Consider the following 18,485-nt stretch of genomic DNA (forward strand, 5'->3'; position numbering starts at 1 on the left):
CAATGCAGTGTCCCCTGTACCTATATACAGGGGGTGTCCCATCGGGCGAATAAATATTGTTTTATTGCTCGTTGTGTCGTCCTCGTTGTCCTCTTGGTCGTCAGGTAAAGTCGTAAGCGGAAATCGACCCGCTCGAATACAGGAAACACCGAAGCGTTCGTCGCGTCCAAGCGTTTTCATCGAATGTAAAATTTGCATTCATGAGTCGGGGATGAAATTTGCATGATCCTACCGCAGAATAAATGGCGAAATCGATATCGCTAAACACGACAGGAATTATGCTTGCGTTGAAAACGGTTCACCACGATGACGAACGTCACGTCGCGGTTCGATTTTTATCGAGTGAATTTTCATTCAGATTATTATCGAAATACGTTGACCACTGATTCGAATCATTGATGACGCACAGGATAACAATGACCATTTCAGACCTCGTAGTCACGTTTGTATACCCAAATGAAGTTTCTTACAATTTCACACAAAGCCTTAGATACAGTGCGTTGCGTACCCATATTTTTCTTATAAATTTGAATTTCTTCATGTTTTGAATGTTTTTAGTAGGTCTAGTGAAATATGTTTTTTAAACAAAATATCATATAAACAGTCTACTGAGTTAAAATGTGTAATCAAATATATATTTTTTACTCTTAAAAGAAAATCAGGTATGAAAGGGTTAATATATGTATATTGAAGAAACGCGTCCCAGAAATACTTTTCAATAGAAATATTAGTTTTAAGCTAACCACAACCATGTACCACTGGCTAAAAATGAACGATCGAGTTATTAAAGTTAAATATAGAATAAGCGTCGTTTAATTAACACTAGAATTATCGATGAAAACGGTAGGATGTCTATTTCTATCGGAAGGATAAACATGACTAACTTTTGAAATATAGTATATGGAAATTTATAAATTAACTAATTCGTTCACTTGCATATTGCAATAAAAATTGTCAAACATCCAAGGAGACGTACTGTAGTAACATTTTAATCATCGTTACACAAGTGTGCTAACCAGTCATTTGATTGGATAGGTAGTTCCAGTGTTAAAGGGATGACCTGTGAAATTTTCGAGAAAAAACCCAGGCATTACGTGCGACGAAAGGCGTACGATGACCTGTCTTACTCCCTCGCTCTCCCACCCCGAACGTCGCCGACCAAAACGGGATATTACGTACCCCCGAGGTTTCGTCAGGTACAAAAAGGGGCGGCTTTCACGGCTCGACATCATTTAATACTGAAATCGCGACGTGTCGACATCGTATACGTAAACTATCCTAATAAAATGTAAATTGCGCTCGGAATCGATTTCTCAAGATAAATTCAAGTTTTTAGCGAATACGACGAAAGGAAAGCACTTCCTCGCGTGTATAATAATTTTTGGCTCGAAAGACGTGATCAATTTTTTATTTTTAAATGAAATGAGCGCGACTAAAATGAACAGCTTCCTACAGCGGATGCTGAAGAAGAACAGCAACGAAGAGGTTGGTTATACCATCCCCGATTATCTCGTTAGTTATGAAAACGTCTTATGAGTTTCTTAGACCGCTATGTGAAAAAAAAAACCAAGACTACAAAACTGGATTAACGTCTTTGCTAATTTACATTTTTTTTTCTTCTATTCCGTACAGCTGAACCTGGTGAACGAGACCGAGAAGATCGAGACCGGAAGAGCAAGGATTCCGAAAGGAAATTGGATCAGGAAGCTCGGGAATTATTCGCCGACCAAGTGCCAAGTTCCCAGCAGCCCCATGAGAATGACTGCCGCGATGAAAGCATTGGACACCAGCGGACTGTGCAACACCTACCATCAGCCGGCGACTCCTCGTCGAAGAACTTCCGGCGATACCTGCGAGACACCTCTAGAGATGCCGGATCTGGAGAGCATTATTCGAGAGTTCGAGATGGGTTTCCTGTCGCCCACGAAGCACGACACGGAGGCGGCTATGGAGGCGAACAAGCAGAAAAACTTCGTCAAGAAGATCGTTGCAGCGTTCGAGGTCAAGTACAAGACGTACAACGATCTGAAGACCGCCCAGGAAGCGAAAGAGATTCAGGACGAAAACAAACTGGAATCATCATCGACGAGGGTGGCTACGGAATCGTGGAAGAGACGATCGGGAATTTTCGGTAGCCCGTTTAAAAGCAGCAGCTCCGAAGACTTTCTCGGCGTGAATCCGAACCAGGAGGACGCGACCAGAAGATCCGGAATCTTTTCCACGCCCGCGAGACACAGCACGGAGGAGTCGAAGAGTTCGAGAAGGTCTGGAATCTTCGGTTCGCCGTTCAGAATCGGTTCCAGCGACATCGACAACGAGAAAATCATCGACGCCCGAGACAAGACGAAGGACGGAAACGAAACCAAGTCTGTTTACTCGACCCCGTCGAAAGAGAAACTGGAGGATCCGAAGAGCAACAGAAGATCAGGGATTCTTTCTTCGCCATTCAATCGCAGCGAGTCGAAGGACACCGGTTACAAGTCTGACATCTACACCAGCCCCGTGATACTAGATTACACGGATCCGAAGGAGTCCAGCTCGGATAGTTCTAGCCTGTTCAAGTTCGATACGAATGAATCGAGACAAAGATCGAACTTCCGTTTCACTCCGATACGTGTTTCCTCTCTCGACGACACGCAAACATTAGAGAGCATCGATCTCGACGTGACCTTACCTGAACCGGAAGAGACGATCTTCCTCGGTGGGAACGGCCTTCCGAAGACCAGCACGATGATCAACGAGATCGATCGACCGACTGTGGAGGACGTGAACTACCCACCGCGAGTCAAGATCATCGACAGGACTCCGAAAATCGTCGGGGCGTTCCTGAAGAAGCCGATCGAGGTCGAGGACACTTCGATCGATTGGATACCGATCACCGGCAAGAAATTGCCCCGCAAGAGATCGCTGAAGAAGCTACTGTCCTCGTTAACCGGCAAGAAGTCGTTCGAGAAAAAGAGCAAGCTATTCACGTCGGAGAGGAACTTGACCGAGGAACCGCGTGAACTTCAAGACTCCGGATACGACGAGAGGTCCTGCTCATCCTCCTCCTTGACCTCCCTAGTATCCATCACGGAGATCCTGTTGCAACAGGAGAACAGCTGCATAGAGCCGGAGAAAAGGAGGACCGTATTGAGGACCTTCCTATCCAGGAACTCGTTGGACGAGAAGGAGGACGACGAAACTTTCCAAGAGTCGCACTCCAACACGAGGTAAATATTATACAATATATTAATAACCGATACCAATTAGAATACAATAATAATAGTGTGTATTTACTTATAAATGAGTTATGAGTCTTTTGGTAGAATATACAAGTATACGAAAGTCTAGAGAACAAATAAGAAGTTTAAATATACGTACACAGGCGTGTTCGCCTAGTAGTAAAAAACTTATAGTAACTGTAAATTGTATAGGATTATATGTATAAAGAATGTAATCGATGTTACAATCGTTCCCTACTTGTTACAGCACTCTAACCAAAAAGAAGCTACTGTTGACCGAAGTGCCACGGGAGCAGGTGAAACTGGACCTCGGACCAGCCTATCCACCGTCTTCGAAAATTCTAACGATGTCGTTGGATCGAAAAAGCACGGTCACCAAGAAGTCGCCCGTCAGCCCGTCGCCGATCACCGCCCCCCTTACCAGAGTACCGAAACATCCGCATCTCTCCGGCATCCCGAAGCACCCTTTCGTCTCGCTGACGAAGTTGGACGAGTCTCGCGAGCCCGGCGACACAGATTCCGTGATCGTCAAAAACGATCTGTACGAAGTGGAGTTTCGCAGAAGCTGCGTGGACATTAGCTCGACGATCTCTTTGCGCAGCTCTTCCTCGGAGGGCAGCAACTACGACGTGCCCCGTAGGTTTCTGTCGAAATCCGAAACGGAAATACCAGAAGCGTGCCAGGTTGAGTTTCGAAGACCAGCGAATCCGGTGTACGATGTTCCGAGGCATCGTGGCCTCGACAGACCGAGATCGAGCGTTTACGAGGATGCGCTCTCCCTGAAGAGGAGGAGCGCGTACATGACCGAACAGGTGGTTTCGGATTTTTACGCGTTCCCATCTGACGTGGAGCCGCACTACGCCACCGTGAAACCACGATGCAGCAGGATTCACCGGAGCAGAGGCGCCCTGTTGAGTTCCGTCAAGGATATAACCGTCATGGAGAAGACGTCCGTCTTTTAAATCGCCTACGAATGGACGGCGAAAGCGAGTTTGTTCCTGGAGTAAGTTAGATCGTACTTTTTCGCTAGCTTTTCGAGAGCCACCTCGTTCGCGAATAGTTATCGGATTTTTTAATTTGTACGATATTCGGTGTATTTCGCCGGTTTTTCAATTGACACGGTCGACGCGCGATCTTGGGTATTTTAATGGGAAAAGATAGATGTGAGTTTTTTTAGCCAACGGTGTACTCATTTGGCCGTCGATGAATTTGTGATTTTTCTAGCTGGTAATCGTAGAATACGCGACGGAGAACGTTTTAGACGATATTGCAACCCGTTTGTACGCGTAAATTGTTTTACAGGTGTGCGTCTGTGTTAGTGTTTACCATTTCCGTTTGTTCGGTGTCGCGGAGTATCGTATATTTCGCGAGAAATATTTGATGAGATTACTGTCCGCCGCACCGACAGCCAAAAATCGCATTTATTTTTACAAGTTTTTAACGCAAACCGTTGTTTCACGAACACTTTAACGTAGTGTGTGTTTTCGCCGGCTCTCAGACATTTGAATTTGATGCAAAAAAATACTGTCTTCCACCCGCGTAATTTCCAGTCGAGAGCTTGCCACCGGGTGACTACGGGATAAAAGTAGTAAAAGCGTAGAATAAGTGAATCCCGATGTTTCTACGCGAGTGTATATGTATACAAAGAGTCTTTGAACGTTTCCGGCGGAAATGCTCGCGTAACTCGATGGTTTTCGATTCGAAAAAGAATCTAGACTCCCGTTCGTTTTCAAGGGAAAACGATTATCGGAGACAGAACCGAGAAGAAAATTTATAAAAGACGATCCGTAGTCTCGTATATTTCTGTAACGAAATATTTACAGAGAACTCGAATCTTTATTGTTAGATCGTTATGTAATCATGTGATCTCGCGACGTATCAGTATTACGTATCTGTGACATGTATTGTATTTTAAGCAAAGAAATAAGGTCATGTCTCGACGCGGCGTGCGGTCTTTAGTGAGACTAGCCCGAACGAAACGAATTTGTACAGTATTATTTTACCGCCGTGCACGTGGACGCGTATTAACACGTGGTACTTTATTTTTAAATAAAAATTCTCGGACAGTTTCAAAAAATCCAACGGTTAACAAATACACAATCGCCTTGTAGATCCTCTCTATTACCAAAATTAAATAACAAGAAGATTTACAAATACTTATATAGAAGGGCCTGCTCGGAAAAAAGGGTTGATTTTTCCCTTAATTCTTTTTGAAGCATCGTTGTATGAAAAATGAAGCACTTTTTTAGTGCTTGAACTCGCATGGTAGGCCATTATTCTACCACCTTTAAATCGCAAAATTACTTTCCTTCAAATCATGTGCTTCAAAGAGTTAAAATGAAAAAAGAGCACGAAAAAATCACGGTTAATTCCTTAGATTGGTCTAGTGAACATTTGTACAAAGTTGTATCGAAATCTCTGTGTATCAGTCACCGGGGGTTCCCTCGTTAAGTTTCCATGAACGGGAACGCGAAACGTACGCGGTCAATGCCTCTTCTCGTCCTTATTCTCGTTGTCTCGCCGAGAGATGAGTAGAGGGGAACACCGAAGACCCGCAGGTGACGTTATGAAAGTAAATGCATCTTACGGGGCTCGCGGGACCGTCATGGGCGAAATCTTCCTCGTGCGAATGGAAGATGGTGGTTGGTTGGGTTTGGTACACGCTGACGCAGAAAAGCTCGTAATACGCGGGACACGGCATGACGTGGGTGCCCGAGCGTGGGTTGTAACGGGCAGCCATTAGCGCACCGCCTGGATGTACCTAGTGTACCTACCTACCTACCTACCTACCTACCTACCTACCAGAATGCACGTGGGTGGTGTGTCAAGGGCGGCGAATCGTTGAGGCCAACGGGCGGTGTATAAATCCTTTTTAGAAAAGCTCCGCTGCAACGCCACGAGAACGTAAAAAATATCACGCACGATGTCGGTACCTTTTGTTGGCCCTTAAAAACCACAACCCGCCTCGGCATACGTAAACACCACACGCTGGTTTGAATTGGGACCTTTAATTTTTGATGATTAAGAACTCGAAGAGAATAAAAGCGAAATTGTACTCGTAACATACGTTTCAAGGTAAAATTTCCTCGGAAATTCAATGGTAATGATTGCAACAGTGAGAAATGATTTTTTCGCTATGAAAATTTTGAACGTACCAAAATATAGTTAAGTGGTGTATCTGTGTATGTTAAGAAAAAGAAAGAAACTGTATACTTTGTGCGGTGTTTTTTAGGGTTAATAGTGTAGCCGGGACATGAATTCTGTATGAATGCGAAAAGAAAGTTCCGCCGAACCATGGAATCTCTAGGGTGAATACTACTATACCGTAAGAATAGCCCTTTGGCTACGAGAGGAGAAAAATGCTTTATGAATTACGTTTAAAAAACATTTCTTTCTTTCAAAGAAAATGACTCCTCTGGAAGTACAGATGTACGTACCTACATTTTTTAATATGCAATCGTCGAAGAAATAAAGAGAAAACACGTCGATATCGGGACATACATATAGTAGGATACGCGCGACATAAACGGTATCTGCGTTAGAAAAGCAATCAGAATCAACGAGTTTGCTGAGTTAAGAGGTTGTTGGGTAGTGAACAACACCGATTAAAAAACGTTGTAGCAGTAGATCCTTTCAGTGGAACCGAAAATACCACGGAAAAGCTTTTCAATCGGGCAGATCCCTTTCATCGAACCTTTTTTGTTGTTGCGAAAGTTGACAAAGCTCCATTGTCCCCCCGTTCAGCAATATTTTAACATCAATGGTACACACGTACAATTCACTGAGAATGAAATACAAATGCTCGTCGCCGCTTTTGCCAATAAAGAGATACCCGCGAAGTTTTCGTGATTTATCGAATCGTTCTCCGCCGCGGCCTTAATTGATCGTCGTATCAATTCCGAGTAATTTACGACTACCGGCGAAACGTTAATTCGGTGTAACGAGTTCTTTAGCTCGCCGACGTGATTGGAGGCTGCAAGGAAAACGAGAGGTTCAATAGGGAAGGGTGGCTGAAACGCGTAATCCTCCGAGGATTAAGGATCGTGCGAAACGATCACTCGACTACTTCGGTGGTATCATTCTGTATTTCTCAAAACTGATCCGTCCTTTTGTCTAATGATCTTTGGGGGAAATGCAAATACGGTTTAACTGTAGCTTAAGGGGTCTCGCTACTTTGAAGCCCTGAAAAATGATCATTCTTTCGGAATTTTTTAAATGAAATGTTATCTATTTATAAATCACTTATTGAGAACATAAAAAGAATTTTTATTGGAACTTCTATTAATATTTTTTTTATTTATGTACCTCACTGAAGTGAGCTCCTTGACAAAATTATACAATGCCACAGCGTAGGTGATTCCGGGAAAAAAAAATTCCCAAAAAATGACAATTTTCAGGGCTTTACAATAGCAAGACTCCTTAAATGTAGCAAATTTTATTCACGTTTCCGTTTTATCGCGATTGGACAACACGGAACACATAGCTCGCGATACTCGAAATCGAGTTGTCGCATCTGCCGTAGATACGAAAAAAAGGGTGATCTTTTTAAGGAAGCCTAACAGAGCACGATGTAATCTGGCCTGTGCGAGGAAAAATGCACAGAGGTTGTGGGCCGAGTGCGTGCGTGTCCCTGTGAAAGAAGGTCGACGAAACAAGGGAAGGAACAATTTTCCAGGCTGATGGCCTAGAAAATTGCTGCAACGTGTCCCGCGTTCATGGTGTTCTGTGTCCAGTGTCGATGATTCTTTTATTCTCTCTCTCTCTCTCTCTCTCTCTCTCTCTCTCTCTCTCTCTGTGTGTGTGTGTACCCTGGAAAATTTCTACCCAACAATTCTCCATTGTGGTCCGCCGAATTTGTGGCCCGAGTCTGAATAACATTTGTCTCTCGTGGTTCCGTGGTGTCTGGTCTATAAGGTTGCCTCTAATTTAATACTCCGAGGCGAATGTGGCTCGTAAAGACAGTCAACCAGCCTCTTTATAGAGCACGATGATGCTACAGGCGAATCGGGTCGGCTCGTAAAATGTTTTACGATTCGGCCTTTTCCCGGTTAAACAATAAAGATAGAGTCTACACGTCCGTCTATTATTCAGGGAAGCGATTAGCGGATACTCCAGTCAGTTCGAACAGTCCAGAACGTCGATCGATCGAAATTTCCCTTTCAGATTCATTCGCCCCACCCCCGTACCTATGTTCGGCTGTAATTTCCACACATTGATCCGCCAGTAAACAATGGCGTCGTAGATTACGGCAAATAAATTTCGTGATGTATGCTTCGATTCGAACGGTAATTCCATTACGACGGAAGTAGCTTCATCCGATAACGAGACAGAGTCTAATGGAATGGATGAACGACGAAAATTCGTTAATGTATTTTGCGAAATTCGTTTTCGTCGAACTCCATCTCTGGTCGGGAATTTTCGAAGGAGGCACCTTTCATCAATAACCGATGCAATTCCTATGCAAATGCAGTCGGCTGCAGCTTCGCCCGGTACGCGAAAAGCCTGGACGTACTACTTACCGGCGGTGGGAATGGGAAAAGTGATTGCAAGGAGATACATTCGGGCGCCGATCACTCGGGAGGGAAAAATGTTTGGTGAAAAATGCATCCGCGGGAGCGTGGAACCGAATCGATTTTTATTCAATCTCACGCCACTTTTTTCGGCCACGCGACTCTCTCTTTCCCCGCCACGTTGCACACAGTGGGGCATTTTCCCTATTTCTTGAGTTTCTGCCCCGCTATACACGCCGGTGAGAACTGTTGTATTCAAGCCGGGAACTGCAGCAGTATGATCAGATAGGTCGACAGCTGCGAGACAATCTGAAAAACAATCGCGACCAAATATTAACGAGCTGTTTTTCCACTTTTCTCCAACTATATTATAATCGGTTATAACGGGAACTACGAAAGTTACTTTTGAATCGATTACACGAAACGTAATCTCGAGGGTTGCTCTATCAACGATCAAAGCTCTCTTTCTATTTTTCTCTCTCGTGGTTCTCGCGTTTCACCGGTGATTGCGACGGGTTAAAACGTCCGCGAAGTTGTATCCTTCTCGGAGATCCGCGGGGCAGAGGGGGGGGGGTGTAAAGGATTCGAGTATCGCTGGGACTATTACGAGCTCGTTCTGTCGGGGAAAATCGAGAAGCGGATTACAGGAGAGGAACGCTCCCGGAGGCGTTTCGAGAATCTCCAGTTTACCGATTGCTTCCGCGGAGTTTCTGAAAATCACGGTTATTAAACGGCATCCAATTAATCTTGCAGTTTTGCCCTCGGGTCGGGAGAGGGAGGAACGATCGAAACGAGCCACGGTTCTCCTTCGAGTTAGTTGAAACGCGGACGGCGGAGGAAACAAAAGGAAATAGGAGAAATAACGTTCCTTGATTCCGAGATTAAGTAACGAGACTCCGAACGGTAATTCCCGTTCCGTGGAAAACGTTTCTATCGTTTACCGAGAACAGAAGCGGTAGATTCACGTCGAAGAGACCACCGGCGGAGAACTGTAGACGTCTGGTCAGCAGGTATAACGAGGCGCGGACGGAGTCCTGTAACAAGGATAACTGAAACTTACTGTAAAGAAAAAAGTAATACAACACTGGGGTACAAGGACAAACTTTTGTTCATGTTGTCAGGGATTTAGGATTGGTTCCAGAATACTCGATCCCTGATTTCGCATTACATCGTCGTTTTACCTAGACTGGCTGCGATTTTCAAAATAATCGAAACTGTTGAAATTTAACGTTTGTGTCGGTTTGAAGTACATTACTACTTTTGCTTTTTTATTAGCTGTCCTCTTCGGAAAATCCTCTTGTGAGATTTGTTTACTTTCGAATAAGTGGTTTCTAAAGTACAAACCGAACTAAGTGTTTTTTTTTGTTTCGTACGTGAATTTTATGGAAGTGATTGTGTATCTTTTTTCATAATTATGTAATATTCTCTATGTAATTATCCTATCTCTTGTTATAACATATTAATAGAAATTGTTGTTTCATTGTTTTTCTTTATTTTGCATAAATATTGTATGCATATCTCGAAAACTAGAGCCAATCGAGAAAACATAATGGCATATTCAGGGCCAGAAGCACTAAATTACTCGAAAGGAACTCTCAAATCCCTGACAACAGACTGACTGTTCCCCCTGTATAATTGTTACTCACGTCGTGTGGAAACCTTCCGATCACTCTCGCGTCCCATTCGACGAGAATCCCGCCCATCGAGTTTGCCTGAAACAGGTTCCGTTCAATTTACACAAGCGTAACCCAGGACCGAATTACACCTGATTCAAGCCGAACAGAGACCAGTTGTACCTCGGTGATCGCGTAATCGCAACAGATATTGACCATCAGTAGCTGCGTTATGAAACCGATCAGCCAAATGCTCATGTTGACGATCAACGGAAATGCTATGTCCGTTCGCAACGTGACGATCATCCAATCGCAGATAAAGTAGAGATTACTGACACTGTGCACGCTCAGATTTCCCAGCCAGAACAACAACGACCACGAATAGAGAGATCCCAGCCCCTCAGCGATAGACATCAATTCCTCGTGCAATTCCTGGATGGTCTGTTTTTTTTTTTTCGCAAGAAGGAAGAATTCCCTAACGTAAGAAACGTTGAACGGAGAACAAACGGAAGTAACAAGCTTGTCGTCACGGACCTTTCTGCTAAGGGTAGTGCTCTTGTAGCCAACACGTGCCGGTAGATTGTCCCTCGTTATCCGATTCAGCTGATGGAATCGTTGCCCGACGAAGCTCACCATGCCCACGAACTTGTACACGGAGACCGCGGTGCCGACGTACGTACACATGTAGCTCACGTTGAAAAACCAGGTCTCCATGAACGCGTACATACCGCTCTGATTCACCAGAATCCAGATCACGGTCTGATCGATCAGAAGCGCCCAGGCCGCGATCCCGGTTCTCGTCTCGTCCCGCGGATATCCCAGACGAGCGATCCTCTCGTCGTAATCCTCAAGAGCGTTCCAAATACGGACGAACTTCTCCCGTCGGAATACGCACGAGACCAGTTCGTACATGGCCACCATGTAATTAACGATCACCTACGAGAAATATTACCTAGTATCATCGGTGTAAAGTAAATCCTCGATGAGTGTTCGAATATTTCTTGACACTGACACGACAAGGAGAGGTCCTCGGTTGTGTAATGCTGTCATTTTTAATGAGGTTTAGCACAGTGATAGATCTTGGAATTCTGAAGCCAATGGTATTTTATTTCAGCCGCATATAGCCAGTAGTTTATGAAATATTTTATGTTCAGTGCCTAGAAGCGTTCAAACACTCGTCGAGTATTTACTGTAATCCTCTCGGAATAAACCATTCGGAAAAAAACGGTGCACAGTTTACCTTGGTGGTCTCGACAACGGACAGAATCGACTTGGCCCGTTTCAGACTGACAAGCCTCAGGAACACTATGTACATGATGTAAGAATAAATCGCCAGGAAGGCCAACGAGAACACGAGGTAGACGTTCGAGACGGTCATTCGATCGGCCGTGAAATCGTACGGCGCCAGACCGAACAGCCTCGTCACGCAAACCAACGGATAAATCGCTGAATATAACGCCGAATCAGGCCCGTGATAGTTCTTCACGCGACTCTTGGCTAGAGCTGTCAGTTCCGCGTACACGATATCCACGTCGAAAGGTTTCACTTGAATCGTCGTCCCTTTTCGTGGAATGTCCTTTCCAACGATTTGCTTGGGGGAGTTCCGTTTAAACAGTTCCATTCTCTTGATACAGACGACTCGCCCCCTCCGACAATGAGTGTGTATTTGGAATGGAATGGACTTGATAGGTGCTTCCAACTACGGAAGCATAGGATCAACGTTACAGTCTGAATTACGAACTTGGTTTGGTACATATGTACAGTAGACTCTTAGGATATTGCCTCTTAGCCTATTGCCACGCGAAGCATTTCCCCCGTACACGTATTTTCACGCATAGAAATTCGCTCTCTCATCAGGTTGCGTGGCAATGGTCGTAAGAGTCCATTAAGTAGGTCTAAAACTAGTGCATTAAAACGCGTCGAGCTGTTGGACTTGAATGGGAAAACTGCGAGGAGCCGGAATGAAGAGAATCGATAAATTAAAGGCGCGAGACGAATCGTGCTCGTTCCAGCCCGACTATTAGTCACCGTATCCGGGCCACGAACGAAACGACCGCTATCGATTTGAAATATTAGTTTCGCCGGGAAAAAAAAAAGAAAGAGGTAAAATTTCCGACGTCGGTCGATCCGCAAAGAGCACCAGCCCCGCCCGGTGAACCCCCGTTTCTCTTGTAAATTCGTTTACCCTCTCTTGATATATCGTTCCCAACGGCGGCTATTTATCCGCTAACAACGTCCGTAATTTTCTCATTGACTTGCACGGATATATGTATATCGTGTTTCAGTAATATACATTCCTCGCCGGGCCATTCGAATGGATTTCGATAAGAAAAAAAGTGTTTTCTTTCTTGTCTTTAATTTGCATATCTTTACTTAATGGTCGTACATCGGTATGTATGCAGTCAATTATTGGTTGCTTTACCCTGCCCTAAGTAAATTTTGCGTAGGGAACATTCAGTGTGACGATGTGTAACTGTTGGAAACATAAATCGAATGTTGCCTGTTGATAATTGAATTTCGATTTAATTAGACATTACACCGTTGTATATGAAAATTCGCCTGATTGTAAATGAGAGGAAATAATAGATACTAGGCGAACAAGTAAAATAATGAACGAAAAATGACCAACGTTTTCGAAATCAGTCCCACGCTCCGATTATCTACTGTTGCGGTAGATTGCATCGGGATTGAAAATAGATATCACGTTTCGATCTCGCGTTCTCCCTTTGATACAACAGGGTAATATCGAGTTTGACGGCTGAAATGCCTGCTAAAACCATGAACTACACTGAAACTTAATAAGCATTGAAGTTAATATTTATTAACGATACACCCAATTCCGTTTTTACACGATAAATACGTTTCGGAAGAATGCGTGTAAAGTAAAATTCGTGTAGAAAAATATACTGCATCTATGGAAAAATATAAGATTAGTTCCAGACAAGGAATATAGACAAAAGAAATAATACAATAAACCGTGTGAAAATTCATGTTAGAATCTTATCATTTTTACGTTTTTGCACTTTCTATTCGGTGACAAGAACGAATTCAGTTATTAATCCTTGTACACGTGTTGTGATTGAATTTACTTGACTCGATGTTGATCAATTCAAATCATTCGATTCATCTTCCGAATTCGTTCCTCGTTAGGATTATGTTTGACAAAGAAATTAGCCAATTTACTGACCAGTCCAAGAGCTTCATTCAAGACCTTTCGTCGATGTTGTTTCTTAAAATTTGGGTCGATTGGCGTTCATTCGAATCAGCTTGTGTAAAAAGGTGAACGACGAAATTTTTGTCTAGTTCGTGTTAAACAGAAATCGTGTAAAAACAGATTACCTGTCGACGGTGTGACGTGGAGGTTCTCTTTCTTTCGCGAAACTGCGCGAAAGGCCGTCCTGGTTCGAACTGTTCTGCCGCGAAATGATACTCACAATTGTCAGAGGTGTAGACGGGTGTAAGTGGTCGGACGTCTCCGAGCAACCGCGCGAATAAACGCGATTTTCCATCGGTCGCGCGATAAAGCGGAATCGACGCCTCGTTGGGTTGGTAAACCAGGAGGATGTATACTGCCTGCCGTTCATAGGTGTATTAGGATTCATTCATAAGTATGAAGAAAATGTTTCATAAATATTATACATTTTGAGTAATTTTTTGTTTGTAACTGTTGTCCATAGAGCTTTAAAATTCCCGAGACAATATTTGTTTCAGACCTTCAAGAATGTCGTCGTCGCGATGCCTTATTTTATTCGATTAACTTCATACGTGACAAGTGTCCCAATACTTATGAACGGGAATGTGTACAACATGCAGGAATACATTTGCGATCGCCGCTGTTGTCGCCGCTGTTCCGTTTATCATCGGATATTAGTTTAGCGAGCAAGGGCGATGAATTATTGAATAGTCCACCGGCCGGATAACAATCCAACGACGTGGACGAAACGCGTACACTCTATCCTCGACCGAGATTCACCGTCCTGCACCGTTCGTCGAATTCCCGTCCGCCGTGATCTTGCGAACCCGTCGAAAACGCTATTGGAACTGCACGTGTACGCGAACGACACGTGTGTCGATATCGTATAGAAAACTCGTAAACAAGTATCGTACATCCATACGTACCTCTGATTAACGATAATAGTTGTACGAGCAGCGAGCAAATGCACGTTAACGAGCCAACGATTCGATTTTCCTTAGCGATACGGCCGATTACAATCCAATCAGAGACGACAGAACGCATATTGTGTCGAATCCCCATCGTGTAGTTTTTTTTACGTTTTTCTTTTTTTTTAGATGACTTTCCATCGAAAATCCGTTTCGCTCGAGGTCTCCTTGGTCGTTTGGAAATTCGTGGAATTTGTCTGTGTGCGCGGTTAGAAGAAAATACTTTCGTGTGAATCTACTTTGCGAATTATTTTCAATAATATCATCGATCAATGCGATGTTTAGCAGCGGGATGGAAGGAAAAAGGTGAAAAGCAAAAGGAAGGGAGAGAAAGATAGGATAGGAAGGCGGTAATATAAAGCACACGGTGTATTAGATGAAAATTTACGGTGAAAAGTGTTTCGTCAGGACGACGCCCCGGAGAAATGCAATTTAACTCGGCGCGCACGATGAATGATATTCATCGAGCGGTCAACACACCGGAGCGGCAACCTGCGTACACCGTACACGTCCATGAGAATAAAACCTATTTTTATCCCACTTCCCCGGGAAAATTGCTTCGGCGGACGAGGCCAGATTTTTTTGCATAAATCTCCGGGCGACGTTGCGACGTTACGACGTTACGCCGTGTCGAGTTTGTTGCTCGTCCCCCCTGTGTTTTATTAAAAGGATTACTTTCCTTTCCGGCGAACCAGCGAGCGGAAACGGAAGCTCAACCGTGGGAGATCTTGAAAGTGGGGAACCCCTGTGAAACTGGTGTCGGGTCATCGAACACGAAACGAGACGCGATCTTCGATCAATTCGACAATCGAAGATCGTAGGATAAATCCGCCTTGAAGGAGAAACTGCTGGTTTTATCATCGTTTTCGGTAAAATATCTTACCCGGTTGCTTCATCTTTATCGTCGACCTGTGCGCATTGTGGTTCTCTCTTGGCTGAGAAATGGCGAAGAAGTATGTCGCGAGATCCACCATGAAATGCATAAAGGAGGAACTGTTTAGATGGGTCTGCGAGAGACACGCGACAAACGGCAATCTGGACAAGGATCTAGTCCGTGAAAAAGCGTTCGAGTTGACAAAAGTGTTCGGGCTGAACGGTACGAAATCACGTCTGAGAAAATATTTATTTATTATTTAGAATAATTACAATGTACTCTATCGAATTAAGTGAAATAGTTGGAAATTGAAATGACGATATATGTATATAGACAATGGTACATTTTATTACTCGATTAATTTGGAAAAATGTAATGTGCATATGTAAAGAATTGGGTTGATATTGAATATAATTGTTCGGTTTCACCGCTTAGATTTCAAGTGTTCGAACGCGTGGATCACCGTTTTCCTGAAGGAACACGGGATCACCGTGGATCTAAGGAATCAAGGGGATCCGGTGTTTAGCAACTACCGGGGCTGGCTCGAAGCGATGAGACCCACGATCATCGGTTACAAACACAACGATCTCTTCCACGTGGACGAGCTGACCATGTATACAGATATCTTGCCCGCGAAGATCCCCTCGTCGGACAAGATCGTGGGGTCGGATGGTGGGAACCCGCGGAATCGAATAACGATCCTGTTGGGTTGCAACTCGTCGGGCACGACGAAACTACCCCTGCTGATCTGCGGCCCGTACTCGTCCGTCACAACGACCGGGGATCACGTTTATCGCCACACCGAGAACTGTTCCATCGGCGACGACCTGTTCCGTGATTGGTTGTCCGCAGTGAACGATCGTATGTCGAGATCCGATCGAAAGATCCTGCTGTTCCTCCGACGGAACAGAGCGCACGCACTTCGTGATTTCCCGACGAGCAACGTGAATCTCGTTTACTTTCCCAACGATTTCCCGCCGTTGTTACGGCCGTTGCGAAGGGACGTTTTCCATTATGTGAAAATGATCTTCAGACGAAGGTAAGAGCCTGAAGTAGAGCTTCTCTGGCGATCGAACGTCCTACAGACGGAATACAATGTCTCGTCGTGTAACCGGAGGTCTTGGGTGTTAAAGGTACGCGGAAAAGTTGAACCCTCGCGACGTCCTGGAGTCTCTGATCGGGGCATGGGAATCGGTGCCGCGAGAGATCGTGGTCTACAGCTTCCAGAGGACGCATTTCAGAACCGATGACCACGTGCTGCAAATCGATTGCAATTGCTGGGACGATCTCAAGACCGGTATTTCCTTCAAACGATTCGTAACATTCGACGACGATCTCTCGGACGTACAGCCACCCCCGTCTGGAAAATGCGCTCGATATCACGGTTACAATCTGAGAGCAACTAACGGAAAGCTCGTGGAAATCAACCTTGACGATGGGAACTCGACGAGTGATATTGTCAAGGGGATAAAAGAAACGAAATCCGAAGAATCGTTCGACGAATCGAATCGGGGTTATCGCGCGAAGTCACTCGAATTAAAGAATTCGATGGAGCAAAGATTCGATTCCGGCATGGATTGGAACAGAGGACGACGACGCAGTTTGTCGGCGAAAAACTTGAATCCATTGTCTCCTGTTTCCCCGCAAGCATTAATCACTGAAAAGAGACGACGAGAGTCGTCGGCCACGAATGGTTCCGGGGACGATTGTTCGAGCGACAGTGTATCAAGCGAGAAGAAGCTGAAAACTGATTCCAATTGGTCCAAAGAATTCGAGACCACTTTTGTTTTCGGCACTTCGAATTCCACTAATTGTCCTACGACGCAGCAACGCGACGAAACTATCCACTCGTGTATCTTTAACGCGACACCCTAGGTTTCACACAAGATATTGAAACCATTTTGAAACCATTTTGAAACCATTTTGAAACCATTTTGAAACCATTTTGAAACCATTTTGAAACCATTTTGAAACCATTTTGAAACCATCGTTGTCTCGTATTCTGCGAACCTACCGAAAATAATTACGAACACGAACACCATCGACCGTAAATATCTTCTGCCGGTGCTAATGTAACGTTTCGCGAATTCCCAAAAAATTCATCGAACGGATAAACTGCAATCTTAATAAAAGTGTACTAACGCCACGTTGTAGCCTTCGAAAAAAAAAGGTAACAAGAACGTACGCATTGATCATAAACGTAAATACGTTCAACAAAGACATACGCGTATTATTTTCACTGGATATATTTAGTAGGTGCGACACGAAACCACAAGATAGACCGAAAGTGTCTTCGAATGTTTCCTTCGTTTCCTCTGTTTCGAGAAGGTGCATCTCCATAGACTCGGGAGAACGTGCTCTCGTGACAACAATTCCGTCGTTGTTACTTCTGAATAATGCGAAATGGATATATCGAGGCTGTTCCGGAACTCTAACGGCGCATGCAGACGATGCTGAAAGATTTATGACGTATCGCTGTGCCTCCGTGATAATTCATGGATGTCGTAATCCTGTTGCTGATCGAATGCGCCGCCGACCGCATCAACCCATTCTATCGCAATAACTATTCTTTTCTCGCAAATTTTTCACCTCGATTAAATTCGTATTTTTAACACTAATGATAATCAAATGGTAATCTCTATTGAAATACATACGGTAACACAAGGGTAAGCTTTTACAGAGGTTTTGAGATATTAACGAGGCTACCAGTTCGTAAAAAACGTTCATCCCTCGTTTGAAAAACTTGTGACTCCTAGTTGTTATACGCTAATCGTATTCACTCTTTCAAAAGACAATCTGTCATCAGTCTTTCAACGCCCAAACGTTCAACGTGTAATCATTCTCTTCTTCCTAGATGATGCTTCTCGTGAGATTTCGGGTAACAGATAAATAGAAACTGTGTTCCTCAGAAAAATTAACTTTTTTCATAATATAACAAAAGGTGCATTAAATCAAAAATAAGTAACAACAAACGTACAACTTCAACGATGTAAATCTTTCATGAATACGCATTGGATGCGCTGCAACTGCAATATTTACCAGAAACATATATCTTCTTGTGAGAAAATACATTTCCTCCTATTAACATTTTATTACGCTCTTC

General features: G+C 44.0%; 3 protein-coding genes across 3 annotated transcripts in view; 2 read left to right on the top strand and 1 right to left on the bottom strand.

Annotated features, from left to right (window-relative positions):
- LOC107191415 overlaps window positions 1-5,291 on the top strand; it is a 51,472-nt gene extending 46,181 nt beyond the window's left edge. The window contains exons 2-3 of the mRNA XM_015580461.1: window positions 1,633-3,212; window positions 3,472-5,291. Of these exons, the coding sequence (XP_015435947.1) occupies window positions 1,753-3,212; window positions 3,472-4,186 (2,175 nt within the window). The 5' untranslated portion in view covers window positions 1,633-1,752 and the 3' untranslated portion in view covers window positions 4,187-5,291. The remainder of the gene's footprint in view (window positions 1-1,632; window positions 3,213-3,471) is intronic.
- Window positions 5,292-8,989: 3,698 nt separating this feature from the next.
- Window positions 8,990-11,968, bottom strand: LOC107191298 (gustatory receptor 68a-like). The gene is made up of 6 exons (XM_015580296.1): window positions 11,588-11,968; window positions 10,882-11,283; window positions 10,531-10,788; window positions 10,381-10,446; window positions 9,676-9,768; window positions 8,990-9,043 (listed from the first exon to the last, which is right to left on the bottom strand). The coding sequence occupies exons 1-6, from the start codon at window positions 11,966-11,968 to the stop codon at window positions 8,990-8,992; spliced, it is 1,254 nt and encodes a 417-aa protein (XP_015435782.1).
- A 3,482-nt stretch (window positions 11,969-15,450) lies between these two features.
- LOC107191299 (tigger transposable element-derived protein 4-like) lies at window positions 15,451-17,257 on the top strand. Its single transcript, XM_015580297.1, has 3 exons — window positions 15,451-15,604; window positions 15,818-16,421; window positions 16,516-17,257. The coding sequence occupies exons 1-3, from the start codon at window positions 15,451-15,453 to the stop codon at window positions 17,255-17,257; spliced, it is 1,500 nt and encodes a 499-aa protein (XP_015435783.1).
- Window positions 17,258-18,485: the final 1,228 nt, after the last annotated feature.

Source organism: Dufourea novaeangliae, unplaced genomic scaffold (genome assembly GCF_001272555.1).
Source record: "Dufourea novaeangliae isolate 0120121106 unplaced genomic scaffold, ASM127255v1 scaffold246, whole genome shotgun sequence".
Classification (NCBI taxonomy): Eukaryota; Metazoa; Arthropoda; class Insecta; order Hymenoptera; family Halictidae; genus Dufourea; species Dufourea novaeangliae.

What these genes read in the sequence shown, in the direction of transcription:
- LOC107191298 (XM_015580296.1), bottom strand. Translation starts at nt 11,968, where the DNA reads ATGGAACTGTTTAAACGGAACTCCCCCAAGCAAATCGTTGGAAAGGAC. An exon ending in GCACTACCCTTAGCAGAAAG is followed by an intron (nt 10,789 to 10,881) that starts GTCCGTGACGAC and finishes AAAAAAAAACAG; the next exon opens with ACCATCCAGGAATTGCACGA. An exon ending in ATCTACCGCTTCTGTTCTCG is followed by an intron (nt 9,044 to 9,675) that starts GTAAACGATAGA and finishes ATTGTTTTTCAG; the next exon opens with ATTGTCTCGCAGCTGTCGAC.
- LOC107191299 (XM_015580297.1), top strand. Translation starts at nt 15,451, where the DNA reads ATGGCGAAGAAGTATGTCGCGAGATCCACCATGAAATGCATAAAGGAG. An exon ending in AAAAGTGTTCGGGCTGAACG is followed by an intron (nt 15,605 to 15,817) that starts GTACGAAATCAC and finishes TTCACCGCTTAG; the next exon opens with ATTTCAAGTGTTCGAACGCG. An exon ending in AAAATGATCTTCAGACGAAG is followed by an intron (nt 16,422 to 16,515) that starts GTAAGAGCCTGA and finishes TGGGTGTTAAAG; the next exon opens with GTACGCGGAAAAGTTGAACC.